At 44.9% G+C, this 27,987-nt stretch overlaps 1 protein-coding gene across 6 annotated transcripts in view; it reads right to left on the bottom strand.

Annotated features, from left to right (window-relative positions):
- abl2 (c-abl oncogene 2, non-receptor tyrosine kinase) overlaps nt 1–27,987 on the bottom strand; it is a 108,078-nt gene that overhangs the window by 18,048 nt on the left and 62,043 nt on the right. For 5 of the 6 annotated variants that reach the window (XM_048539917.1, XM_048539918.1, XM_048539921.1 and 2 more), the window contains exons 2-3: nt 10,613–10,783; nt 1,467–1,762 (exon numbers count right to left, since the gene is read on the bottom strand). In XM_048539917.1, coding sequence (XP_048395874.1) covers nt 1,467–1,762; nt 10,613–10,783 — 467 coding nt within the window. Of the gene's footprint in view, nt 1–9; nt 294–1,466; nt 1,763–10,612; nt 10,784–27,987 lie in introns of those variants that run through there. The other variant, XM_048539922.2, reaches the window with a different exon arrangement.

Genomic DNA, 27,987 nt, shown 5'->3' with positions numbered 1-27,987 from the left:
ATGACTCACCATCATTCCAATTGTTTTGCAAGCTGCTATTGAGCAATTAAAATTGGGTTAGTTCCCAGTTTTCCATAGCTGTCTCAAGTTCCTTCTGGCTCATCTTACCCAGTTCTTTCTTTCCTTGGTTCAGCTAAATCAACTTCACACAGCTACTTTTCCAGGATGAAAGCCTCACAAATCTATGGCCGCAAATTAAGAAAAACAAAACGAAATACTTGCCAAAGCTACAGTTTTGTTTGAATGATTTGGGATAGTTGAGCAAAAGGAAACACAGAAATTTATTGCACTTATACTAAAATGTTTGCTGCAAATAGAAATTCCAAATTCTGTAGGAAGGCAACAATCATGTATATGGTCACAGAAATTTGAGGGTGCATACATGAGGATCAATGGTCGGCACAACATTGTGGGCTGAAGGGCCTGTTCTGTGCTGTTCTATGTTCTATGTTCTATGTTCTAATCTGAAGGAAGTACACATGGTTTACCATCTTGAGTTCTAAAGAGCCATGAACTGTTTTTCTCTTAACAAAATGATGCCAGGTCTGCTCAACATTAAAATTTTGTGTTTTCATTTCAGTTTTCTCAAATCTGCAACATATTGCTTTTGCATGGTTTCAACTTACCTCTGCAGGAAGAAGTGTCACCCCCATGGCAATACAAAACTAACTGTGAATTTAAAGCTAAAATTGTGATCAGAGATAATGGGAACTGCAGATGCTGGAGAATCCAAGATAACCAAGTGTGAAGCTGGATGAACACAGCAGGCCAAGCAGCATCTCAGGAGCACAAAAGCTGATGTTTCGGGCCTAGACCATTCATGCTTCTTGGCCTGCTGTGTTCATCCAGCTTCACACTTGGTTATATTGTGAATTTGAAGCAATGGTCTATACAAAAGGTGCATGATCAACTGTTCTAATGTAAAATTGGTGGTCAGTTTAACCAAGAATGACTGAAACAGTCTGCCTTTCATGTAAACCAAGCAATTTTAACAACAATTGAGGCGTTTCCATAAGCCAATTCAGGCAGTAATCTGTAACATAAATGTAATAGAACACTTATCTTTTGGGCACATATATATAAATAACTTAGCGAGTGCCCACCTTTAACGTCTTAGGAGTACTACTTTGCCACTTCTAGCCCTGATTTGCGTAATAGAAGTTTCTTTAGTAATCTGATCAGCCTTTGTTTCAGAGAGGCATGAAAACGTCTTAGCATATAAAAATTGAACAAAAGCACTCATTTTTGAGGGTGGTTTTGCAAATTACAAGTATCCAAATAAAAAGCCAGTCATGACATTTTTTTCAGTCTGACTAATCCTTTAAAACCTTCTAATGTCTTTGCTATAGTATAATCCAGTATTTTAACTTTGCCTCTTCCAGATGGGTAGGGTGTGTGTTGTCTGAAGTCAAAAAGCTTAGAAAATAAAGCAGAGAGAAGGTATAGACAAGATAGTTTCTCCTTACCTTGGCATCATGTGTTGTATTGATTCTGTAGTGGTAAACCCGACCTTCATAGCGGAGGGATATCGAAAGTTGTCCTGGACTGCTCTCACTTTCCCGAACAAGAAAGCTGCCGTTGATAAGACTGCTAAGTAGGTACTCTGCTGCACTACGTGAGACAGGGCCATGGTACCAGGAGTGCTTTTCCAGACTATTTACTGGTGTGATATAATTGCTGGGGACCCATCCCTGCCCGTTCTTCGAACGCACCTCACACCATTCACCATTCTGATTATAGCATAGCACACGCAGCTTTTCACCTGTTGAATCAGCAGAACCCTGGTCAAAAATTCTGATAGTTTTGCAAAACACAAGTTTTTTGTTTTGTTTCTCAATGCATCTCTAGTCAGTGAAAGAAAGCAAAAAATCAATTTGAATTATGTTAAATAATGATGAAAATCAAAGATGGAAGACAAGAAGCTGGTAACTGGTCCCTTTTCCAAACTTCCACATTCCATTTAACAATCAGTACCTCCCATACAGCAGTAGAAAATGATGTCTTCAATTTTGGCTAACACTTGGGAAATTGTTTGATCAGCTCTTTGGGCAGACTAAGTTTCAGGATAACAGCTGGAATGGGAGTTGCTTCCTTCTAACACCCAACGAATTGGCACTTAAGATAAGCAAATGGTGTGCAAGGAATAATTGGGACCCAGGCAAAGCTCAATACACACTCGAGTTCCCATCTCAATTAGGTCTGAGATTTTGCCTGATCAGATAGCAATGCATTAAACCTAATGTAGGTTGCAAACAAAGTGCAGCTAAGAATCAGGACATCCCTCTGTTACGGATCAGACCAAGTCCCCTCAAGATATATTAAGAAGATAGCCTACAACTCAAACTTTTTCTTCACTTTTTTTAAGATTAAATTAGATTCCCTACTGTGTGAAAACAGGCCCTTTGGCCCAACAAGTCCACACTGCCCCTTGAAGCATCCCAACCAGACCCATCCCCCAATAACCCACACACCCCTGAACACTACGGGCAATTTAGCATGGCCGAACCACCTAGCCTGTACATCTTTGGACTGTGGGAGGAAACCGGAGAACGCAGAGGAAACCCACACAGACACGGGGAGAATGTGCAAACTCTGCACAGACAGTCACCCGAGGCTGGAATCGAACCCGTGTCCCTGGCGCTGTGAGGCTGCACTGCTAACCGGTGAGCCACCGTGCTGCCCCTTTTAAAAGGCAAGTATAAGGCTTTGTGTTTCCAAATGCAATTCGAATGGTCAAAGTATCAGGCTTGAAGCAAAACACACTTTATTCTTACACTGTAGGTAAAATACAGACAAAATAAGAAAATAGCTTAACTCTAACGCTATCAACATACTTAACAAGGCAATAATAATGTTAACTGCAAGTGATTAACTGTATTAAGATAGTAACATCCCACAAATATACCCTTGGCAGATGCAAATTCAATAAATTAAGTTTGTCTCACATGCACAATGTTTCTCCAGTCCAACAGGAAAGAACATTCAGAGAAAATTGTGAGTCTGTGAGAGAGGGGGGAAGAGAGGGGTGGGAAGAGAGGGGTGGGAAGAGAGGGGTGGGAAGAGAGGGGTGGGAAGAGAGGGGTGGGAAGAGAGGGGTGGGAAGAGAGGGGGGGGAAGAGAGGGGGGGGAAGAGAGGGGGGGGAAGAGAGGGGGGGGAAGAGAGGGGGGGGAAGAGAGGGGGGGGGGGATGGGAAGAGAGGGGGGGGGGGGGGAAGAGAAGAGAGGGGGGGGGGGAAGAGAAGAGAGGGGGGGGGAAGAGAAGAGAGGGGGGGGAAGAGAAGAGGGGGGGGGGAAGAGAAGAGGGGGGGGGAAGAGAAGAGGGGGGGGGGGAAGAGAAGAGAGGGGGGGGGGGGAAGAGAAGAGAGGGGGGGGGGGAAGAGAAGAGAGGGGGGGGGGGAAGAGAAGAGAGGGGGGGGGAAGAGAAGGGGGGGGGGGGGGAAGAGAAGAGAGGCGGGGGGGGGAAGAGAAGAGAGGCGGGGGGGGGAAGAGAAGAGAGGGGGGGGGGAAGAGAAGAGAGGCGGGGGGGGGAAGAGAAGAGAGGCGGGGGGGGGAAGAGAAGAGAGGCGGGGGGGGGAAGAGAAGAGAGGCGGGGGGGGGAAGAGAAGAGGGGGGGGGGGAAGAGAAGAGAGGGGGGGGGAAGAGAAGAGAGGCGGGGGGGGAAGAGAAGAGAGGCGGGGGGGGAAGAGAAGAGAGGGGGGGGGGGAAGAGAAGAGAGGGGGGGGGGAAGAGAAGAGAGGGGGGGGGGGGAAGAGAAGAGAGGGGGGGGGGGAAGAGAAGAGGGGGGGGGGGAAGGGAAGAGAAGAGGGGGGGGGGGGGAAGAGAAGAGGGGGGGGGGGGGGAAGAGAAGAGGGGGGGGGGGGGAAGAGAAGAGGGGGGGGGGGGAAGAGAAGAGAGGGGGGGGGGGAAGAGAAGAGAGGGGGGGGGGGGAAGAGAAGAGAGGGGGGGGGGGGAAGAGAAGAGAGGGGGGGGGGGGGAAGAGAAGAGAGGGGGGGGGGGGAAGAGAAGAGAGGGGGGGGGGGGAAGAGAAGAGAGGGGGGGGGGGGAAGAGAAGAGGGGGGGGGGGAAGAGAAGAGAGGGGGGGGGGGGAAGAGAAGAGAGGGGGGGGGGAAGAGAAGAGAGGGGGGGGGGGAAGAGAAGAGAGGGGGGGGGGGAAGAGAAGAGAGGGGGGGGGGAGAGAAGAGAGGGGGGGGGGAAGAGAAGAGAGGGGGGGGGGGAAGAGAAGAGGGGGGGGGAAGAGAAGAGAGGGGGGGGGGGAAGAGAAGAGAGGGGGGGGGGGAAGAGAAGAGAGGGGGGGGGGGAAGAGAAGAGAGGGGGGGGGGGAAGAGAAGAGAGGGGGGGGGGGAAGAGAAGAGGGGGGGGGGGAAGAGAAGAGAGGGGGGGGGAAGAGAAGAGAGGGGGGGGGGAAGAGAAGAGAGGGGGGGGGGAAGAGAAGAGGGGGGGGGGGAAGAGAAGAGAGGGGGGGGGGAAGAGAAGAGAGGGGGGGGGGGAAGAGAAGAGAGGGGGGGGGGAAGAGAAGAGAGGGGGGGGGGGAGAGAAGAGAGGGGGGGGGGAAGAGAAGGGGGGGGGGAAGAGAAGAGAAGGGGGGGGGAGAAGAGAAGGGGGGGGGGGAGAAGAGAAGGGGGGGGGGAAGAGAAGGGGGGGGGGGGAAGAGAAGGGGGGGGGAGAAGAGAAGGGGGGGGGAAGAGAAGAGAGGGGGGAGAAGAGGGGGGGGTGGGAAGAGAAGAGAGAGGGGGGGGGGAAGAGAAGAGAGAGGGGGGGGGGAGAGGAGAAGAGAGAGGGGGGGGAAGAGAAGAGAGAGGGGGGGGGGGAAGAGAAGAGAGAGGGGGGGGAAGAGAAGAGAGAGGGGGGGGGAAGAGAAGAGAGAGGGGGGGGGAAGAGAAGAGAGAGGGGGGGGGGGAAGAGAAGAGAGAGGGGGGGGGGAAGAGAAGAGAGAGGGGGGGGGAAGAGAAGAGAGAGGGGGGGGAAGAGAAGAGAGAGGGGGGGGGAGAGAAGAGAGAGGGGGGGGGGAGAGAAGAGAGGGGGGGGGGAGAGAAGAGAGAGGGGGGGGAAAGAGAGGGGGGGGGAAGAGAGAGGAGGGGGGGGAGAGAGAGGGGGGGGGAGAGAGGGGGGGGGGAGAGAGAGGAGGGGGGGGAGAGAGAGGGGGGGGGGGGGGGAGAGAGAGGGGGGGGGGGAAGAGAGGGGGGGGGGGAGAGAAGAGAGAGGGGGGGGGAAAGAGAGGGGGGGGGAAGAGAGAGGAGGGGGGGGAGAGAGAGGGGGGGGGGAGAGAGGGGGGGGGGAGAGAGAGAGGAGGGGGGGAGAGAGAGGGGGGGGGGAGCGAGAGGGGGGGGGGAGAGAGAGGGGGGGGGGGAGAGAGAGGGGGGGGGGAGAGAGAGGGGGGGGGAGAGAGAGGGGGGGGGGAGAGAGAGGGGGGGGGAGAGAGAGGGGGGGGGAGAGAGAGGGGGGGGGGAGAGAGAGAGGGGGGGGAGAGAGAGGGGGGGGGGGAGAGAGGGGGGGGGAGAGAGGGGGGGGGGGAGAGAGGGGGGGGGGAGAGAGAGGGGGGGGGGAGAGAGAGGGGGGGGGAGAGAGAGGGGGGGGGAGAGAGAGGGGGGGGAGAGAGAGAGGGGGGGGGAGAGAGAGGGGGGGGGAGAGAGAGAGGGGGGGGGGAGAGAGAGGGGGGGGGGAGAGAGGGGGGGGGGAGAGAGAGGGGGGGGGAGAGAGAGGGGGGGGGAGAGAGAGGGGGGGGGAAGAGAGGGGGGGGGAGAGAGAGGGGGGGGGAGAGAGAGGGGGGGGGAGAGAGAGGGGGGGGGAAGAGAGGGGGGGGGGAGAGAGGGGGGGGGGAGAGAGGGGGGGGAAGAGGGGGGGGGAAAGAGAGGGGGGGGGAAAGAGAGGGGGGGGAAGAGAGAGGGGGGGGGGAGGAGAGGTGGGGGAAAGAGAGAGAGGGGGGAGAGAGAGAAACGCGAGACAGCGCAAGAGCGAGAACCCAAGTCTAGAAGTGAGGGATGTACAGCAGCTTCCAAACCAACTGATTAAAGTCAAACTAAATTCCTGGTTCTGAGTCAGAGTGACCCCACCCCTTCATGCTGCTTCTATTGTACCAATTTTTAAAAAATAACCCTCACAAGCTGTTTGCTTTATTGGCTTGGAACAGACTTGCTCCATACCTTTGCCTCAACTTCTCTTTATTAAAAAGAACAGGACAAAATACACCTCTTAAAGCCATACTGTCATCACACCTCCTCCATGCCCTTAAAAAATGAACCATCAATATGCAAGAGATAGTAGAAACTGCAGATGCTGGAGAATCTGAAATAACAAGGTGTAGAGCTGGATGAACACAGCAGGCCAAGCAGCTTCAGAGGAACAGGAAGGCTGAAGGAGGGTCTAGGCCCAAAACGTCAGCCTTCCTGCTCGGCCTGCTGTTTTCATCCAGCTCTACACCTTGTTATCATCAATATGCAAGAATGGCTTCATTTTTAAGTACCATTAACCATACGCTATTAGAACACAACCATATACATACATCATATTGACTCCATGCATGCAAACGTTCAATACTACAATGCATATGAATCAGTTTCTTCTACCACTGAACACTTTCATCTTCCTTCATGACAGTAGCAATTATGCTATCTCATCCTGCTATGCACATAATTTCCATCTTAGTCCAGAATTTTTGTCCTTAAATTTTTCCAAAAGCTTTAAGTGGTTATGATTAGCATATACAATTGTCTCAGACACATTCCTGGCAACAAAAAAACTGTTGAAACGGTGCAAAGTTAACACCAAATTCAAGGTCTCCTCAATTGTGAATATTTCTATTGATGAATATTTGGCTTTTTGGAAAAATACCCAATAGATCTTTCTAGCTTCTCGTTATTGTCTTGCAAGAGTACAACACCCAAATCACTTCCATCGATAACCACCTTAAATGTTTTTTCACAGTTAGGTGTGACTAACACTGGAGCAGCGATTAACACAGCTTTCAGATTGTCGAACGCCTTCTGACAGTCTTCTGTTCACTAAAATTTTCTGCACTTCTTCTAAGATTCAGTATGAACTCCTGATAAAAATCACTCTCCCAGGAATGATAGTACTTTCCGCTCTGATGGTATGGGAAACTCCCAAAAGCCTTTGCTTCCCACATCCCATGGGGCCATGTCCAATGGGGCCAGGAACATGACCTGGGCTTTTGCGAACTCGCTCTCAGCCGGGTTGATCACCCAGCCTGCCTCCTTAAGTCAATCGAACAATTCCAATATATGCTCCAAATATTCCTTCCACGTGACTAAAATTCTCTAGGTCATCTTATGTACATCACATAATTGGGTAATCCCGAAATGACTTCATTGGTTAATTTTTGAAACATGGCTGGCGCATTCGTTATACCAACCAGCATGACTTCAAACTGGTACAATCCATTCAGTGTCACACAAGCAGAAATTTCCTTCACTCTTTTGGATAAAAGTACCTGCCCGTATCTCTAAGTAAGTCCAACTTAGAAATACAAGTTTCTTGTTGCAGCTTCTCGATACAATCTTCCAAACATGGAATAGGATATGAATTGCATGGGGGAGGCAATGGTCTAATGGTATTATTGCTAGATCATTAATTCAGAGACCCAGGTAACTTTCTGATGACCCAGGTTCGAATCCCACCACAGCAGATGGTAGAATTTGAATTCAATAAAATGTATCTGGATTTAAAAAACTAATGTTGACCATGATCCACTGTTAGTTGTTGGAGAAACCCATTTGGCTCACTAATGTCCTTCAGGGAAGGAAATATGCCATCCTTACCTAGTCTGGTCTACATGTGACTCCAGACTCAGTGTAATGTGGTTGACTCTTAATTGCTCTATGGGCAATTAGGGATGGACAATAAATGCTGGCCAATACAGCGATGTCCTCATCCCAAGAATCATTTTTTAAAAATTTTTAAAAGAAAAAAATTCAGATTTTGTGATAGTCCAAACATAATTCTAAGGTACCATCTGGTTTTGGCACCATCACTATGGTGAGTTCCATTCACTGCAATTCACTTTGACTATGTCATCTGAGCATGCTTTCAATTGTTTTTTGAACCTGTGCCAACTTTACAGGGCTAAGTTTATAAGGATGCTGCTCAATTGGAACAGCATTCCCTATGTCTACATCACATGTAATCAGATTAGCACTTCCCAGCATATTCCCACATTTCTTCGCATGTGATTGTAATAACTCTTTCAGGTCATTTCGATTTTACTCTAGAAGGTAATTTAATAATTTATGTCATTCCTCATTGGCCAATTTACTTTGAGAAATGTCCAGTTTAGAATTATCTGAACTTGGTTCTTTGCTCTGTGTTGCAATCAATAACACATTCTCATTTTGCTTTCCTTTTCCATCAAAATACCTTTTGAGCATATTCTTATGACATTCCATGAATTTTTTTTCCACAAGCAAAATTGCAAATTTTTGATTTCTTGTCTGCAGTTTCATTATATGTTGTTACTTACAAAAGCTGTTTAGCCAATTCACTAAAGCCATTCCTGAACGAGGCTGTAGGCCCGAAACGTCAGCTTTCCTGCTCCTATGATGCTGCTTGGCCTGCTGCGTTCATCCAGCTCTACACTTTGTTATCTCACCTAACATACTTAACCTATCCCTAAAATTTGACATGTAGCCTAAATATGTGGCATTTGAACTCTGACTTAGCAATGTTTCCTTTATTAATTTTAGTGGTCTCTCACCTCATGTCCAACAGCTAATTCAAATGGACTGAATTTAGTTAATTCATCAACTGCATCCCTAATTGCAAAAAGAACAAATGGAATTCCTTTATCCCAATGCTCTGGATCATCTTGATTACAAGTCTTAAATACGGTCTTTAAAGTTTGAGGCCACTGTTCTAATGCTCCCTGCGATTCTGGATGGTACGGACAAATTTGAATTGTTTTATTCCTAAGCTGTCCGTAACTTCCTTGAATAACTTTGATGTAAAACGAGACTCGATCTGATTGTATCTCCGCGGGTAGTCCATTATAGTAAAACATTTGAGTCACTCTTCTACAATCGCTTGCTGGAATGCTGCATAATGGAATGGCTTCTGGAAATGTAGTGGACATATCCATTGTGGTCAACAAATACCAATTCCTACTTTTTGTTCTAGGTAGGGGTCAGTTTTTCTCGCAACTTCTCCTTGGCGATGGCCGTCATATTCAGTTCTGTCCCCGGTTCTCTCGAAGTTTTGGGATAGTACTCAAGTCTTCCACTACGAAAACTGATGCAAAGTAATTATTCAGTTCCTCAGCCATTTCCCATTATCACTCCAGCGTCATTTTCCAGCGGTCCAAAGTCCACTTTTGTCCTTTATATATCTAAAGAAACTCTTACAGTCCTCCTTCATATTACTGGCTAGCTCATATTTAATCTTCTCCCTCTTATTTTTTTTGTTGCTGTCTGTTGGTCTTTGTAAGCTTCCTAATCCTCTGGTTTCCCACTGCCTTTCACTACATTATATCTTTTCTCTTTTGCTTTTATCTTGTCCCTGACTTCCCCTGTCAGCTATGGTTGCCTCATAGTCCCTGTACCATGCTTCTTTCTCCAAGGGATGAATTTTTGCTGTGTCTCCTGGATTACTCCCAGCAGCTCCTGCCATTACTATTCCACTCTTTCCTGTTAGGCTCTTCTCCCAGTCAATTTAGCCCAGCTCCTCCCTCATATCTTTGCAGTTGCTTTTATTCAGCTGTAATACCATTATCTCTAATTCAATCTTCTCCCTCTCAAATTGCAGAGAAAATTCAATCATATTATGATTACTGCCTCCTAAATGTTCCTTCACCTTAAGCTCCCTTATCAAGTCTGCCAAGTGGTATCTCCTTGACCACTCTAATAAGCCCCAAAGGCTTATCTTGTTTTACCACATTCATGTTCCCAGTGTCTTTTCTAAATCACCAGCACTCTCAAATACATAATGAAATTAGTTTAAGATGATTATTTGAAAGACACAAGAATATGATCATTTCCGGTGACTAAATCAAAACAGAAAGAGGTTAAATGGACCTCTGATCGAAATGCAGAGTGAACGTACGTAGTTAACATATATTTATTCTCAAAAACTTTCACCAACATATTGATTTCTTTTTAAAATTCATTCTATATTTAAATCTCTCCATGGTCTCGCTCCTGCTCAATGATTTTAAATTCCTCTGCCCACCAACCCAACAGGATTCCTGAACACTCAGTTCTGACCCATCAAGTGTCTGATTTTCTTTACCCATCTGCACCTTCAGTTACATAGGGTTACCAGTCCAAGAAATCTCTTCCTTAACTTTCTCTCTCTTTCTCTTTAAGTGACTCCTTCAAACCTAGCACTTGACCGAGTCACCTCTACTAATATCGCAACGTAGCTTAGAATTCAACTTTGTCAAGAATTGTGCCGGTAAAATACAATGAAATATTTTGACTACATTAAGGCAGTTCCGTAAACACAAGCTTCTGTTGTTGCACCAACTAATGATTCAGACTAGCCACAAACCAGCATTCATTGATGCTTTGCTTATTGTATATTATGTACTGCCCTTGCATTAATGGCAAACTCAATGAACAAGATGTGGTTCTTCATGTAAAAATTAACCAGAAATGTCACTGCTTACCTTTTGTAATGCTTAGTGTGTTGTCACCACTTGCAACAAAGTCATAAAGTGCAACAAATAGATTAGGATCACTCTCAGTGGCTCCCAAGAGGTTTTCCTTTGAGCTCCACCTCACTGCTTCATTCAGTGTCTGTGAATCAATGTCAGAACCAAATGGACGGTGCAAAACTTCTGAAAAAGAAAACAAGAATGTTCATGTGTACAACACAAATACAGCAACTATTATTTAAAATTTTGTGCAGACATATTTTAAGGGAGATTCCAATTCTGGTAAATCTGGTGAAAACTTTTTCAGCGTAATAATAGTTTTATGCCCGAATGTGCAATATTTGCTGTCAAGAGCCTCAGCTATTTGCACTGCTTTAAATCATCTTTACAGGGGCGCTGTGAATGATTTGCAGCCCAAATGGACTTTATGAGGAGAAAGATGTGGAGAACCAAAACTAATCTCCCAAAACTAGAGATCCAAGGTGGCTATGGAGAATAAGGAATTAGAGAAAGTTAGTATTAGTAGATTGTACTGGAGATATGAATGGGGCTGAAAGTTTATAAATCCCCATGACTTAATCCCCGACTGTTGAGAGAGGTGGCTATTGAGATTGCCACTGCACTGGTGCTTATCTTCCAACATTCCTTAGAATTTGGCATGATTCCTGAAGGTTAGAAGGTAGAAAATATCAGTCCATAATTTAGGAAGAAAGTGAGGGAGAAAAGTGGCAAGTACAGACCTATTTGCCTCTCATCTGCAGTAGGGAAATTGCTAAAATCTATTATGAAGGATGTGATAAATAGATACTTGAACAATAACGATCTGATTGGGCAGAGTAGCTTGGATTTTGAAATGGGAAATCATGCTCAATAAACTTGGACTGCTTCAAGATTTTACCAACAATATTGATCAAAGAGAGTAGACTTTCAGAAGACTTTTGATAAAGTTCTCCACAGCAGGCTGTTAGAAAAAATGAAGTGTGATTGAATGCAAATGTACTGGCATGATTAATGATTGATTAACAGAGAAAAACCAGATAATGAACAAATGAGCAACCCGAGTCATTCTCAGGTTAGCAAACTTGAGACTTGTGAGGTACTGAAAGTATCATTACTTGGATCTCAGCCAGTACCAATATATATTAATGACTTGGTTGTGGGGACCAAATGTAAAATTTATAAATTTGTAAATGATACAAAGCTAAGTGGGAATGTTTTCTGTGAGGGAAATGTAGTGACATTTCACGAAGATTTGGTCTGACTTACTAAATGGGCAAAATCATAGCAAATGAAATAGATACTGGAAACATGTGACGTTATCTAGTTTAGTAGGAGGAACATATTCACAAAACATTTCTTATGCTAAGAAGTTGTAGAACACAGATGAACAAAGTGATTTGAGTGTCAATGTCGATAGGTCACTGAAGGTTAACATTCCAAAGCAGAAAGCTATTAGGAAGACAAATCAAACATTGGTCGATTTGTTTCAACTTCATAGTAGATAGGTTGGACTGCATCTGCAGTATTGTGCAGTTTTGGTTCCCTTAGCTCAGCAAAGGTATTACTACCATCGAATATTCTCCAAACTTAGTTCTGCCATTCCAGGAATGTCATATGAAGAGACATTGGACAAATTGGACATTTTTTGATGAATCAAAGATGATTTCACTGAAACCCACAAAATACTTGAAAAGATACATAGGGTAGATATAGCAAAGATGCTTCCTCAGACCAGACAGTCTAGCAGTAGAACAACCCAATGTGGGGCTGGAGGAACACAGCAAGTCAGGCGGCATCAGAGGAGCAGTAAAGTCGAAGTTTTGAGTCGGGACCCTTCTTCAGAACCAGGACACACAATTTAAAAATAAAAGGCCGCTGAGATTTGAGATGAGGAGTATTTGTTTTTTTACTCAAGAGGATTGTGAACCATTGGAATCTGCATCACAGGCTGTGCTCAAAGACGGAGCTTGTTTATGTTGAGATTGGTAGAATTCTGATTACTACTGATGTATATAGTTATGGGGATGAGAAGGGTAAAAGATATGATCACACTGAGTGGTGTGGCAGACTTGACAGACTAATTGGCCTAACCTGTTCCTATAAACTCAAATGAAACTCTACAAATTAAGTTGAAACATTAACCTCATATTTAAATTGGCATCATGTTTATCTGATTTATACAATAGATGCCTTCATGACGTACAAGAAAATAAAACTCTGTTTAATGCAGTTATATCCAAAATTAGGAAAACTCTCTCAGATAAAGAGCAAAGCTAAAGTTTTGCCCAAGTCCAAACATTAAACAGAAAACAGTGTAATACAATGTGAGGCTGGATGAACACAGCAGGCCCAGCAGCATCTCAGGAGCATAAAAGCTGATGTTTCGGGCCGAGACCCTTCATCAGAGAGGGGGATGGGGTGAGAGTTCTGGAATAAATAGGGAGAGAGGGGGAGGCGGACCGAAGATGGAGAGAAAAGAAGATAGGTGGAGAGGAGAGTATAGGTGGGGAGGTAGGGAGGGGATAGATCAGTCCAGGGAAGACGGACAGGTCAAGGAGGTGGGATGAGGTTGGTAGGTAGGAGATGGAGGCGTGGATGGGGTGGGAGGAAGGGATGGGTGAGAGGAAGAACAGGTTAGGGAGGTAGAGACAGGTTGGACTGGTTTTGGGATGCAGTGGGTGGAGGGGAAGAGCTGGGCTGGTTGTGTGGTGCAGTGAGAGGAGGGGATGAACTGGGCTGGTTTTGGGATGCGGTGGGGGAAGGGGAGATTTTGAAGCTGGTGAAGTCCACTTTGATACCATTGGGCTGCAGGGTTCCCAAGCGGAATATGAGTTGCTGTTCCTGCAACCTTCGGGTGGCATCATTGTGGCACTGCAGGAGGCCCATGATGGACATGTCATCGAAAGAATGGGAGGGGGAGTGGAAATGGTTTGCGACTGGGAGGTGTAGTTGTTTATTGTGAACCGAGCGGAGGTGTTCTGCAAAGCAGTCCCCAAGCCTCCGCTTGGTTTCCCCAATGTAGATGGGGCCACACCGGGTACAGTGGATGCAGTATACCACATTGGCAGATGTGCAGTGAACCTTTGCTTAATGTGGAAAGTCAACTTGGGGCCTGGGATAGGGGTGAGGGAGGAGGTGTGGGGGCAAGTGTAACATTTCCTGCGGTTGTAGGGGAAGGTGCCGGGTGTGGTGGGGTTGGAGGGCAGTGTGGAGCGAACAAGTGAGTCATGGAGAGAGTGGTCTCTCCAGAAAGCAGACAGGGGTGGGGATGGAAAAATGTCTTGGGTGGTGGGGTCGGATTGTAGACGGCGGAAGTGTCGGAGGATGATGCGTTGTATCCGGAGGTTGGCGGGGCGGTTTGTGAGAACGAGGGGATCCTCTTTGGGCGGTTGTGGCGGGGGCGGAGTTTTAGGGATGTGTTGCGGGAATTGCGGGAGACGCGGTCAAGGGTGTTCTCGACCACTGTGGGGGGAAAGTTGTGGTCCTTGAAGAACTTGGACATCTGGGATGTGCAGGAGTGGAATGCCTCATCGTCGGAGCAGATGCGGTGGAGGCGGAGGAATTGGGAATAGGGGATGGAATTTTTGCAGGAGGGTGGGTGGGAGGAGGTGTATTCTAGGTAGCTGTGGGAGTCGGTGGGCTTGAAATGGACATCAGTTACAAGCTGGTTGCCTGAGATGGAGACTGAGAGATCCAGGAAGGTGAGGGATGTGCTGGAGATGGCCCAGGTGAACTGAAGGTTGGGGTGGAGGGTGTTGGTGAAGTGGATGAACTGTCCGAGCTCCTCTGGGGAGCAAGAGGCGGCGCTGATACAGTCATCAATGTAACGGAGGAAGACGTGGGGTTTGGGGCCTGTGTAGGTGCGGAAGAGGGACTGTTCCACCACTCCCACCCAATTCCATCCCCTATTCCCAATTCCTCCGCCTCCACCGCATCTGCTCCCACGATGAGGCATTCCACTCCCGCACATCCCAGATGTCCAAGTTCTTCAAGGACCGCAACTTTCCACCCACAGTGGTCGAGAACGCCCTTGACCGTGTCTCCTGCATTTCCCGCAACACATCCCTCACACCCCGCCCCCGCCACAACCGCCCGAAGAGGATCCCCCTCGTTCTCACACACCGCCCCACCAACCTCCGGATACAATGCATCATCCTCCGACACGTCCGCCATCTACAACCCGACCCCACCACCCAAGACATTTTTCCATCCCCACCCCTGTCTGCTTTCTGGAGAGACCACTCTCTCCATGACTCACTTGTTCGCTCCACACTGTCCTCCGACCCCACCACACCCGGCACCTTCCCCTGCAACCGCAGGAAATGCTACACTTGTCCCCACACCTCCTCCCTCACCCCTATCCCAGGCCCCAAGATGACATTCCACATTAAGCAGAGGTTCACCTCCACATCTGCCAATGTGGTATACTGCATCCACTGTACCCGGTGTGGCTTCCTCGACATTGGGGAAACCAAGCGGAGGCTTGGGGACTGCTTTGCAGAACACCTCCGCTCGGTTCGCAATAAACAACTGCACCTCCCAGTCGCAAACCATTTCCACTCCCCCTCCCATTCTTTAGATGACATGCCCATCATGGGCCTCCTGCAGTGCCACAATGATGCCACCCGAAGGTTGCAGGAACAGCAACTCATATTCTGCTTGGGAACCCTGCAGCCCAATGGTATCAAAGTGGACTTCACCAGCTACAAAATCTCCCCTTCCCCCACCGCATCCCAAAACCAGCACAGTTCGTCCCCTCCCCCCACTGCACCACACAACCAGCCCAGCTCTTCCCCTCCACCCACTGCATCCCAAAACCAGTCCAACCTGTCTCTGCCTCCCTAACCTGTTCTTCCTCTCACCCATCCCTTCCTCCCACTCCAAGCCACACCTCCATCTCCTACCTACCAACCTCATCCCACCTCCTTGACCTGTCCGTCTTCCCTGGACTGACCTATCCCCTCCCTACCTATACTCTCCTCTCCACCTATCTTCTTTTCTCTCCATCTTCGGTCCGCCTCCCCCTCTCCCTATTTATTCCAGAACCCTCACCCCATCCCCCTCTCTGATGAAGGGTCTACGCCTGAAACGTCAGCTTTTATGCTCCTGAGATGCTGCTGGGCCTGCTGTGTTCATCCAGCCTCGCATTTTATTATCCTGGATTCTCCAGCATCTGCAGTTCCCATTATCACAAAAAACAGTGTGTCAGCTCTCAAATTGATATGCATCATTACTGTGGCGCAGAATCAAACTACTCTTTCTTAGAAAGACTGGAGAAAGAATTGCTGTAAGGTTGTGGACTTGTGTGTGAAGAGTGAGAGGAAATCAGCCTGGAAAACCTGAAGGCAAACTTGACGAGACATGAAGAACTACTTCACACTGAAATACTTGATTGCTAACTTTGAAATGTTCAATAAAAAGGAGCAGTTTTATTTGATCATGAAATAACCACAGTACAAGTTAGTTTTGATTAAATGGGATTAAATTTGCCACTAGAACATTCACAATATAAAGTTTTTCTTTACTGGTACTTAATAATATAGCAATGTTTGACAGTTATTGGACAGCTTTGAGAGTATGTTATGCCTCTGTTTTCCAGGGTGCACCTAAGAGATTATTGTCTTGACCTCTGACAGGAATTTCTAAGTTGGGCTACTGGAAGATGTTCAAACATTTAATCGCTAACCCGTCTTTTCTCTGTGTACCAAGAACATGGAAACGGACAGCGAAAGATCAAATTGGAATTGTCCGGAATAGTAAACAGCATGCATTAAAATAAAAGTCCAAGTCTTCTCCAAGTGCAAAAAGGGTTGAAAGCTTAATCAGTCATGAATGACATAAATCCTATTCTTGTCATTCAGATGCAAGTTGTGCAGCCGGAGGATTAAAATAAATAGATTGATGCATGACTAAAGCATTTTGATTCAAAATACTAAACAGTCCATTTTGAAACTTTAACCAAATATTTTTAAGATTCAGAAAAGGATTTTTACTTTCAATAATTTATGATAATCAAAGCAATCTAATACAATGAGTGAAAATGACAGCATATGTTTTTGCATTTACCTGATTACAGAATCAGTGCAGATAAACATCCTTTTATATATCCTCACTTATTTTTATCATTTCCTGACCTTCTCCCAAACACAACAGCACCTCTCTAACAACAAATCCTCACCACACATAAATAAAGCAAAACCTAATAATCAAAAGCTTAGCCAAGAGGTTTCAGTCCAACCTGCAGTAACTTGCACTTGCAGGAAAACAAATTACAACCAATTTGACACGGATAACTGACTAAAATCATGGATCTTTCCATTTTATATCTGCTATTTATTACATTTTACTATTAATTTTACAAGTCAATTCAAGTGAAAATAATTGTGCCAGAAATTAATTTGAATAAATGATCAATTATGGACATGCGTTCTGAATTATGGCATATGGTAATCTTTCTAACAGTAATATTTTCATATTATACCTTCAACATTGAACCTGGCAGGCAAAGACAAGGACTCAGAACCATCCTCACTGAAGGAAGAGGTTAGGCTGCGTCTATCTTCATCAAAACTACCAGACGGTAGCAGAACTGCTCCAGAGCTCATCTTGGTTCGAACAGTTAATAGTTCACTATGTTTCAAGTTATAAAACTTCACTTGCATCACACATGTGTCCAAGTTCAACAACAGATCTGTGGGTGCGAAAATACCCATGGAAAGAATGTTTGGGCTGGTCAAATCTTTTCCTATTGGATAGCAGACATTAGAAGCATGTGGAAAGATGAATGTTTCACAATTGAAATTGACACATAAATGACTACCACCCAGTTAAATTATCTATTCAGAGCACATTCCTCACTGTATAGTCATGAAACTAACATCAACAGGCACAGTAAACCCTTACAGACATCGCTTTCTTTATGTCATTTATTTTTGTTTTTTTTTTGCAGCTTCTCTTCCTTTTGTTTTCTGTAAACAGCATGATCCCAAGGAACATGGGTAGAAATTGTGCAAGTACAATTAGGGTAGCACTCTGGCTGCCAAGTCTTTTTTTAAAATCTCTTCAACGGACTGATTAACCCGCTTCCCATTTTGAGCTGTTTGTTTGAAGAACAAAAAACAGTATAGTACAGCAACAGGCTGACAAAGTCTGTGCCAACACATAAAATATTTCTAAGCTAAAAACCTTTTGCCTCTACTTGGTATATATATTTATTCCTTGCCTATTCATGTATCTATCAAGATACTTTTTAAACATGGTGCCTGCTTCTACTGCATCCTCTGACAATGCATTTCAGGCACTCACCAGCCTCTTTATTTAAAGCAAAAATCGCCTTCTGCATTTCCTTTAAACTTTTTCCTTTTTACCTTACAACTGCATTCCATATTGACATCTCAACCAAGGGAAAAAGACTTGATTATCCATTCTATCCAAGCCTCTCAATTTTATAAACTTCTATCAGGTTTGTTCCTCAGCTTCTGATGTTCAACTGAAAATAAATCAGATTTGTCCAATTTCTCCTCCTAGCTAATACCTTCTAAACTAGGTAATACCCTGGAAAACCTTTTATTTGTATCCTCTCCAAAGCCTCCATAAGTTTCCGGTAGTGTGGTGAATAGAACTGTATGCAATAATCCAAGCGTGGCCTAACTAAATTTCTGTACAGCTGTAACTTGCTACTTTTTATATGCTACGCCCTGATCAAGGAAGGCAAGCATGCTGTCCATCTCCGGACCACCTTATCCACTTATGTTGCCACTTTCAGGGAACTGTGGACCTGGATGCTTAGATCCCTCTGTATGTTAATGCTTCTAAGGGTTCTTCCATTTACTGTACACTTCCCTCTTTCAGTAGAACTTCCAAAATGCATCACCTCAATGCAGGAGAGGGTGCATCTTACAAACTTGATTGAGTTTTTTGAGAAGTGACAAAGATGATCAATGAGGGCAGGACAATGGATGTTATCTATGTGAATTTTAGCAAGGTCTTTGATAAGATCCCTCATGGCAGATTGATACAAAAGGTGAAGTCACATGGTATTCAGATATGCCGGTAAGATGGATACAGAACTAGCTTCGCCACAGGAGAGAGAGAAAAGCGATGGAAGGGTGCTTGTGTGATTGGAGATCTGTGACTACAAGTGTTCCAACAGGGACCCTGGTAGTTTGTAATTGTGTGTATATATGAGGACAAAGTAGGTAGTCTGCTCGGGAAGTCTGCAAATGACAAAAGATTGGGGGATTGCAGTGAGTGAGAAGGGTTGCCAGGAAATACAGCATGCTGCAGATTAGTGGAGACTGGGCAGTGAAACGGCAGGTGGAATTTAATTTTAGTTTTGATTGCCAGCATTTATCTTGGTGAAAACCTTCGCTTATCAACACTATTATAGCACTGTGATTATTTAAGCTCCCAGTCAAAAGAAATTTCACAGACTGCAGAATTCTTCTATCAAGTAGCAGGAAGATTTTCACATAATATAATTGCTATTTTCAGGGAAATGAAACCAATGAGACAGAGTACAGGAAAGAGACTAAGTGCTCAGCAGTATGGTAAAAAGTAAAGACAACATTCCTTCCATCAAGATAATGAAATGTGAGGCTGGATGAACACAGCAGGCCCAGCAGCATCTCAGGAACACAAAAGCTGATGTTTCAGGCGTAGACCCTTCATCAGAGAGGGGGATGGGGTAAGGGTTCTGGAATAAATAGGGAGAGGGGGGGAGGCGGACTGAAGATGGAGAGTAAAGAAGATAGGTGGAGAGAAGAGTAAAGGTGGGGAGGTAGGGAGGGGATAGGTCAGTCCAGGGAAGACGGACAGGTCAAGGAGGTGGGATGAGGTTAGTAGGAAGGAGATGGAGGTGCGGCTTGGGGTGGGAGGAAGGAATGGGTGAGAGGAAGAACAGGTTAGGGAGGCAGAGACAGGTTGGGCTGGTTTTGGGATGCAGTGGGTGGAGGGGAAGAGCTGGGCTGGTTGTGTGGTGCAGTGGGGGGAGGGGACGAACTGGGCTGGTTTTGGGATGCGGTGGGGGAAGGGGAGATTTTGAAGCTGGTGAAGTCCACATTGATACCATATGGCTGCAGGGTTCCCAAGCAGAATATGAGTTGCTGTTCCTGCGACCTTCAGGTGGCATCATTGTGGCACTGCAGGAGGCCCATGATGGCCATGTCATCTAAAGAATGGGAGGTCAACTGCACCACACAACCAGCCCAGCTCTTCCCCTCCACCCACTGCATCCCAAAACCAGTCCAACCTGTCTCTGCCTCCCTAACCTGTTCTTCCTCTCACCCATCCCTTCCTCTCACCCTAAGTGGCACCTCCATCTCTTACCTACTAAACTCATCCCACCTCCTTGACCTGTCCGTCTTCCCTGGACTGACCTATCCCCTCTCTACCTCCCCACCTACCTTCTTTTCTATCCATCTTCGGTCCGCCTCCCCCTCTCTCCCTATTTATTCCAGAACCCTCACCCCATCCCCCTCTCTGAAGAAGGGTCCAGGCCCGAAACGTCAGCTTTTGTGCTCCTGTGATGCTGCTGGGCCTGCTGTGTTCATCCAGCCTCACATTTCATTATCTTGGATTCTCCAGCACCTGCAGTTCCCATTATCACTGACACAATTTGCTCCATCAACATTTGCAAAACAAAGGAGCTGGTCATGGGCTTTAGGAAGCGGAATGGAGGGCATCAACGGTGCTGAGGTGGAGAGGGTTGACAGCATCAAGTTACCAGGCATGATGATCACAAACAAACAATCAGTCCTGGTCCACCCACGTCGATGCAATCATCAAGAAAGCACAATAACACCTCTACTTCATCAGAAGGCTAAAGGAAATATGGCATGCCGACAAAGACTCTTAACCAATGTTTTAGGATGCTTTCTATGAAGCATCTATATCTGCATGCATCACACTGTAGCATGGCAACTGCTCTTGCCAAGACCACAAGAAACTATAGAATCACAAACACACATCCAAACCAGTCTTCCATCCATTGGCTCCATCTACACCTCCTGTTGCCTTAGGAAAGCAACCGCAATCAAAGACCCTTTCCGCCCCCTTTATACTCTCATCATCTTTTGTTGGGCAGAAGTTTTTATGCACACACAAACAGTTTAAAAGGACAATGTTTTCCCTGCTGTTATCAGACTTTGAATGGACCTCTCAAATGTTAGTGTTGATCTATTTCTGCACATTCTCTATGGCTGTAACAATGTATTCTGTACTCTGTTCTGACACCTGATGCACTTCGTACAGTCCGATCTGCCTGCACATTAAGCAAAACAACACTGTTCCCCTCCCCCATTTCTTGAGGAGGGTCTAGGCCTGAAATGTCAGCTTTCCCGCTCCTCTGACTCTGCTTGGCCTGCTGTGTTCATCTAGCTGTACACCTTGCTATTTCCTTTTTCATTCTATCTCTGTGCATGACAATAATAAATCAAATCAGATAGGATGCTATAACTAAATGATTAAAAAACTAGCTTGGTGAAAGGAAATATACGATCTGGAATTCCCTGCCTGAAACCACACAGTTATTAAATAGTTCAGCATAGCGTAATCATTTGATTAACAAACTCAATGGGAAAGCACTACTCTGGAGCACAAACTGTGGCCACTCAAGCTCACTGCAGCCACATGAGGAACCTTGAGCACCAAGCAGCATACAAGCAGAGAACTCACAGAAACACCAGCACTTTGAAATCATAAAACATTCCTAACTTGGGCATGCATTGTTATTCATTCCTGGTCACTGGGTCAAATGCCAGGAATTCTTTGCCCAGTACCACTGTAGAGGCAGCTTACTATTACGCACAGACTTGACAGTTCAGGAACCAACAATTGGTTGTGCCTTGAAATAGCGGAATATGGCAAAGCACCACACTGAAGTATTAGGAACAAACTGGAAGGACCTATTCCATGTTCAAGGTAAACAAAGAACTGGGAAAATAACTGCAATTTTGCAAGTGTTGTCATATCACAAGGAGAGAACATTTAAAATCTAACTGGTTAAATGGGTAACCTTGTATCAGAGATAGTGGGAACTGCAGATGCTAGAGAATCCAAGATAATAAAGTGTAACGCTGGATGAACACAGCAGGCCCAGCAGCATCTCAGGAGCACAAAAGCTGACATTTCGGGCCTAGACCCTTCATCAGAACTTGAAGGGTCTAGGTCCAAAACGTCAGCTTTTGTCCTCCCGAGATGCTGCTTGGCCTGCTGTGTTCATCCAGCTTCACACTTTATTAAATGGGCAACCTTTTGTTTTAAATCCTGTACAACATTGCAAATTTTCAGGAAGTAATTCGATTATTGAGAAGGATCCATGCGAATATGCTGAGGCAAACTTAACTTGCTAGTTAAGTTTGCTTCAGCATATTCACATAGATCCTTCTGATAGAAAGGCAGTCATTACATAGACAGAGGCTGCATAGCAAGACCATGAGAAATCTGGACGGAGCTGGTTCCGCGACAGCTTTTTCCCCAGCCCCTCAATCCCTATCCTACCACCACCCATTTCTGCCCAAGAGACACTCATTTGAGTTGGTGGCAGCACCATGCTGAAGATGGTGGAAATTGTGCAAGATGATCCACTCAGAATGAAGGTTGATGGGTGTAAGCTGAGGACAAGGGAAACAATAAAATTACCAAAATGATGGAAACTGGAAGGAAACAAAAAAAAGTGAAATTTTCCAATTCAAGATCAGAGAAGTAAGTGGGAATGATAAAATAATCGAGATACTGGTAAAAGAGCTGAGGGATCAGGCCTGATTAGGACCAGAATAAACAATGTTCGACAGATCACGCAAAACGCTGGCATAGTTGATGCAAAGCAGATACCTATACCAACAACTAATGCAATACTAGTTTTGTACCAAATCTGCTGTTTGTTCATTGAGTGCATGCTCAAAGACAAGTGTATTCGGTACAAATACAGTGCATTTCTTTTACCTATTCACACATGCTAAGAAAACATGAAATTTATTAAACAGAACATGCCTTTAATAAATCAGTGAATCCTGGAACAAATGAATTTATACAAGGTATATAAGTAAGGCTTTTTTAAAAAAAGCCCCCAACAGTTAGCAACATTGCTCCAAAACTAGAATTTGCTGCGCAGCTTTCATTTCCAAGGTATGCAATTAACTTGGTTCTTAGTTTTGAAGAAACTGCGTCCAATTCTTTGTCCTATTGGCTATTCACAAGAACCACAAATTGTTGCCTTGAGAGACTGCTCAAATAAGCTTCAAGCAAGATGCTTGTGGCATCCCAATTAATAACCTTAATTGCACGACGAAGTCTTCAAGCTTAAATTGTGGTCCTGGCTGGCTACTTCTAAAGCTGTTTCCAAACAATAAATTCAAGTCATACTTAACCCTTGTAGATATACAATCCCTACAGTGATAACCATTTTTTTAAAAAAAAGTGCATAAATTCCATAAATTACTGCAGATCCAGATTCTACAGCATGTAATTTAGCCAACTCTTCAAGTTGTAAGTACTGAAAAACTTTAGGACAGATTTATGAAAAGATTTGTGCCATTAGACTCCGAGAGAAATCATAAAACTGTCCCCAAAGTTTAAGAAAAAGAAACTGAAAATAATCAGTTAAATCAAACTAAAGATTTGAATTAGGATTTTAACTTCTTGTAATAGGAGTATCTAACAGTTAGAGCTGGGGGGGAAAAGAGTTTAAACTTTGGCTTTAATACATGTTAGGATTTTTCTAAAAACCAATAGAGCTGCGGATGCTGTAAATCAGGAACAAAAAGAAAAGTTTCTGGAAAAGCAACCAGGCCCGAAATGTTAACTCTGTTTTTTCCTCCACAGATGCTGCCAGACCTGCTGAGCTCAGCAGGTCTGGCAGCATCTGTGGAGGAGAAAACAGAGTTCGCGTTTCGCGTCTGGTTGCTTTTCCAGCAACTTTTCTTTTTGTTAGAATTTTTCTAATTTACTGTCTAGTTTGTTTGTTCTTTTACTGTAATAAATTTATGTTCTGATGTTGAAAAGCCTCTGCAGCTTCATATTTCAGTGACCGATCATCACTTGGCAAATTAAAGCTAAGTTACATTCTGACTTTTCCAAGACTATAATTAGCTGGGATCATGAAATGCACCATCAAGCTTGACATATGGAAATACAGCCACTTGTCTTAAGTTCTGAATGCTTTACACAGCATGTTGAATTTTTCCTTTAGAGCAGGAGGAAATGGGGGAAAAATGTGAATGGGGAAAAAAAAATCACTCCAGCAATCATTGAATATATCCTAGATGCTTAATGCAGCACGTAAAAAGTTCCAGCAAATCCTCATGTGCTAAATCCATTCAAGAACCACCCTGAAATACAAGTAATGTAAGTCCATTCAATTGATGTGATGCTGGAACACTGTCAACTCCTAATCAGTACTCAAAAACCATAGGCTTCATATATCAGCACAAGCTATACTTCAGAGTGTATAAGCAGGTCTTCCCATTTTCTGGATGACCTTCCTGGGCCAATGCTGCAATTTAACAAGAGAGTCTTTCAGAGTCTGACTTTTAACAGCCGGTCACAGGCTGATGCAATAATGATACCATATGCCACAACAACTACAACCAGACCCAGAAAACACTCAACAGCAGCTAGCACCTTTCAATTAGTCTATTCACGTAAAATCTGAGGCAATCAATTTCCACAGCTGCTGCGGACAAACGCAGGCTTGCACTAAATGTAAAGTCTTCTTCTCTAAAGTTAACAATATCTTTATTTCAAGTTATTAGTCGTTCACATGATTTAAAATTACGGGAATTTTAATTTCTAAATCTCAAACTCCTTTCAGTTAGGATTTTGACTAAAATTCAAGCTTCAAAGCAGCTGCGAAAATTCTACAATCCTATAACTGGGAGCGAGTACAGAGAGACACACACATGCACACACCAGGTGCTACTTATGCAGGGGTTACACATACAGGTCTCCTCTTTCCTGCTCCTTCCTCATTGGGCCAGCGATACCCAAGGAACATGGTTGTTACAGAGGTACTCAATGAGTCCAGTGAGCCCAGATCCTACAAATCATGATATCAAACAGAGCAATATCAAGGAGAAACACAAACCAACCCACGGAACAGTACTACACTCCAACAGAAATTACACACAAAAATAAGCTTGAATAACAACATTGTGAATAACCATCAGGACAAGAGTCAACAATCTCACAAACACAAGATTCCAACATACCTATGAGCTCAAAACAACCAAATACAAATGTCTAATTTCTGGAAGCTTACCCCATCACAAGATTTGAAAAGATTTTCAAATCACCGATGCATTATCCAGACTTCTATGCTCATGAGGTAACAAAGTGTAGAGCTGGATGAACATAGCAGGCCAAGCAGCATCTTAGGAGCACAAAAGCTGACGTTTCGGGCCTAGACCCTTAATCAGAAATGGAGGAGGGGAAAATAGGGTTCTGAAATAAATAGGGAGAGAGGGAGAGGTGGATCGAAGATGGATAGAGGAGATGATGAGAGGAGACAGACAAGTTAAAGAGGTGGGGATAGAGCCAGTAGAGGGGAGTGTAGGTGGGGAGGTAGGGAGGGGATAAGTCAGTCCGGGGAGGACGGACAGGTCAAGGGGGAGGGATGAGGTGAGTAGGAAGTAAATTGGGGTATGGCTTGAGGTGGGAGGGGGGGATAGGGCAGAGGAAGAACAAGAGCGTAGGTTCACAATAAACAACTGCACCTCCCAGTCGCGAACCATTTCAACTCCCCCTCCCATTCCTTGGATGACATGTCCATCCTGGGCCTCCTGCAGTGCCACAACGATGCCACCTGAAGGTTGCAGGAACAGCAACTCATATCCCGCTTGGGAACCCTATGATTTTAAAGGCATTATTTACATTTAAATTGACATTGTTAATTTTTCCTTCCTTCAATTTGCTCATGTTGCACAAATTTCCACACAATGCTGCTTTACAAAATTCCAAATTTAAAGCAACCCATCAATCAGCAAAGAAGTCAGCATGTCTGTGTTTTAGTTTCCGAACATGATACACAAACTGGCTCTGCCGTATGACTGCCAGGAAGAAAACTGCTCATTGTACACACACCAAAAGCCAAAAAAGGATCAAATCACCACTTCAATGAGGTAAGACAATGGGTGACCAGCTTTTCTGGTGCCCATTCCCACCAGTTCCTAAATAGCTGGCTAACGAAGGCATGCATAATGATTTTCAAAGTAATATGACAATGCTGGAGAGTTAACCAATAAAATAGTTATTTCCTCTGTTAACAAATACATTAAAAGCATGACTAGTGTATATGGACACATTAGTTATTGTTGAAGCAACAACCTACATCTGAATGGTGCCTTTAATGCAACAGAACATTTAAAGATTCTATGGAAACAATTGTAAAATGAATTCATTAATCCAATATTATGTACAGTGCCAATATATTTACCATTGTTTAACCATTCCAACATAAAATACACTGTTTGGCCAATTGCTTATCTTAGCCCAGCATATAAAAATTCACACAGCTTACTGTTACTGTGGAGATGAGCCAACAGAAGGTAATCAGGTACTTCCCCACAGCATTTCTGTCATAGCAGTATAAAACGTTCTTTCAGGGAATAGGTGATTGTTTGTACATAAAATATCTTTTTCCAATCACAAATATATAGGCATAGAATAGTAATAGCGAATTCTGAGTTGAAGAATACGAGGTTCATGTTTCAGGTCAGTCTTCTCGCCTTTGTGCCCCTGCCTGAAGACACAGTAGCAGAAATTTGGCCGTTCGGCCCATCAAGTCTGCTCCGCCATTCAATCATGGCTGATAAGTTTCTCAAACCCATACTCCTACTTCCTCCCCATAATCTTTGATCTCCTTAGCAATTAAGAACCTGTCTATCTCTGTCTTAAATATACTCAGTGACCTGGCCTCCACAGCCTCCTGTAGCACTGCATTCCATATATTCACCACACACTGGCTGAAGAAGTTTCTCCTCACCTCTGTTCTAAATGGTGTTCCCTTTATTTAAGGCTGTGCCCTTGAATCCTAGTCTCCCCTGTTAATGGAAACATTTTCCCAAAAGTCACTCTGTCCAGGCCATTTAGCGTTCTCTAAGTTTCAATTAGATTTCCCCTCATCCTTCTAAATTCCTTCGAGCATAACCCAGAGTCTTGAAACGTTCCCCACATGTTAAGCCTTCAATCCTGGGATCCTGCTTATGAACCTCCTCTCGACCCATTCCTGAGATATGGGGCCCAAAATTACTCTCCATTTTCTAAATGAGATCTGACCAGAGGCTTATAAAGCCGCAGAAGAACATCCTTATATTCCAGTCCCCTCAAAATAAGTGCCAACATCATATGGAATAGGCCTCCCAAGTCTCTTTTGTCCGTAAGATTTCTGAATTTTCTCCCCATTAAAAACATAGGCTATGCCTCTATTCTTCCTAAGTGCATGCCCTCACACATTCCCATGTTGTTTTCCATCTGCCACATCTTAGTCCACTCTCCCAACCTGTCCAAATCCTTCCACAGCCTCCCCGCATCCTCAATAGTACCTGCACTTATCTTTTTATCATCTGCAAACTTAGCCAGAGTGCCCTCAGTTCCTTCATCGAGATCATTAATGTCTAAAGTGAAAAGTTGTCGTCCCAACGCTGAGCCTTGTGGAACATCAGGAGTCACCAGCTGCCATCCTAAGAAGGATGCCCTTTATATCTAAAGGAACTCTTGTAATCTCCTTTTATCCCCACTCTCTGTTTTCTGCCAGAGAACCAATCTTCTGTCCATGCTAGTTGCCTCTAACACCATGGGCTCTTATCTTACTAAGTAGCCACCTGTGCAGTACCTTGTCAAAGAACTTCTGGAAGTCCAAGTAGGTAATATCCATTGGCTCTCATCTCTCTAACCTGCTCATTATTTCCTCACAGAATTCTAGCAAATTTTTTGGGCATGTCCTCCCCGTGATGAAACCATCTCATCCTTCACAATGGATTGCAAAATTTACCAATGACTGAGGTCAGGCGAATCAGCCAATAATTTCTGTCTTTTGCCTTACTCCCTTCATGAACAGTGGGTTACATTTGGAATTTTCCAGTCCTCTTGGACCCTCCTTGACTCCAGTGATTCCTGAAAGATCACCACTGTCCTAGTGGTACATATCCCTCCTGTTCCAATACTGACGCCAGCGCCCCATGAAAAGTACCTCTTTCCCCACACACTCCTTTAGTCATGTGTTTATTTCCCTTATTCTCTTGTGCCTATGTCAATTTGCACATGGCTCAGGTAGTAATGACAAATTGTAAACCTTGAGGACCTGTTCTTTAATTTAGCTTCTAGTTCCTGATAATCCCCAAACAGGTCCTCTTTCCTCATCTTGCCTATGATGTTTGTCCCCATCTGAGTCT

This window comes from Stegostoma tigrinum, chromosome 8, assembly GCF_030684315.1.
Source record: "Stegostoma tigrinum isolate sSteTig4 chromosome 8, sSteTig4.hap1, whole genome shotgun sequence".
In the NCBI taxonomy this organism is placed as follows: domain Eukaryota; kingdom Metazoa; phylum Chordata; class Chondrichthyes; order Orectolobiformes; family Stegostomatidae; genus Stegostoma; species Stegostoma tigrinum.
The sequence above is the reverse complement of the archived record's forward strand: the minus strand, read 5'-3'. Positions and strand labels throughout refer to the sequence as shown.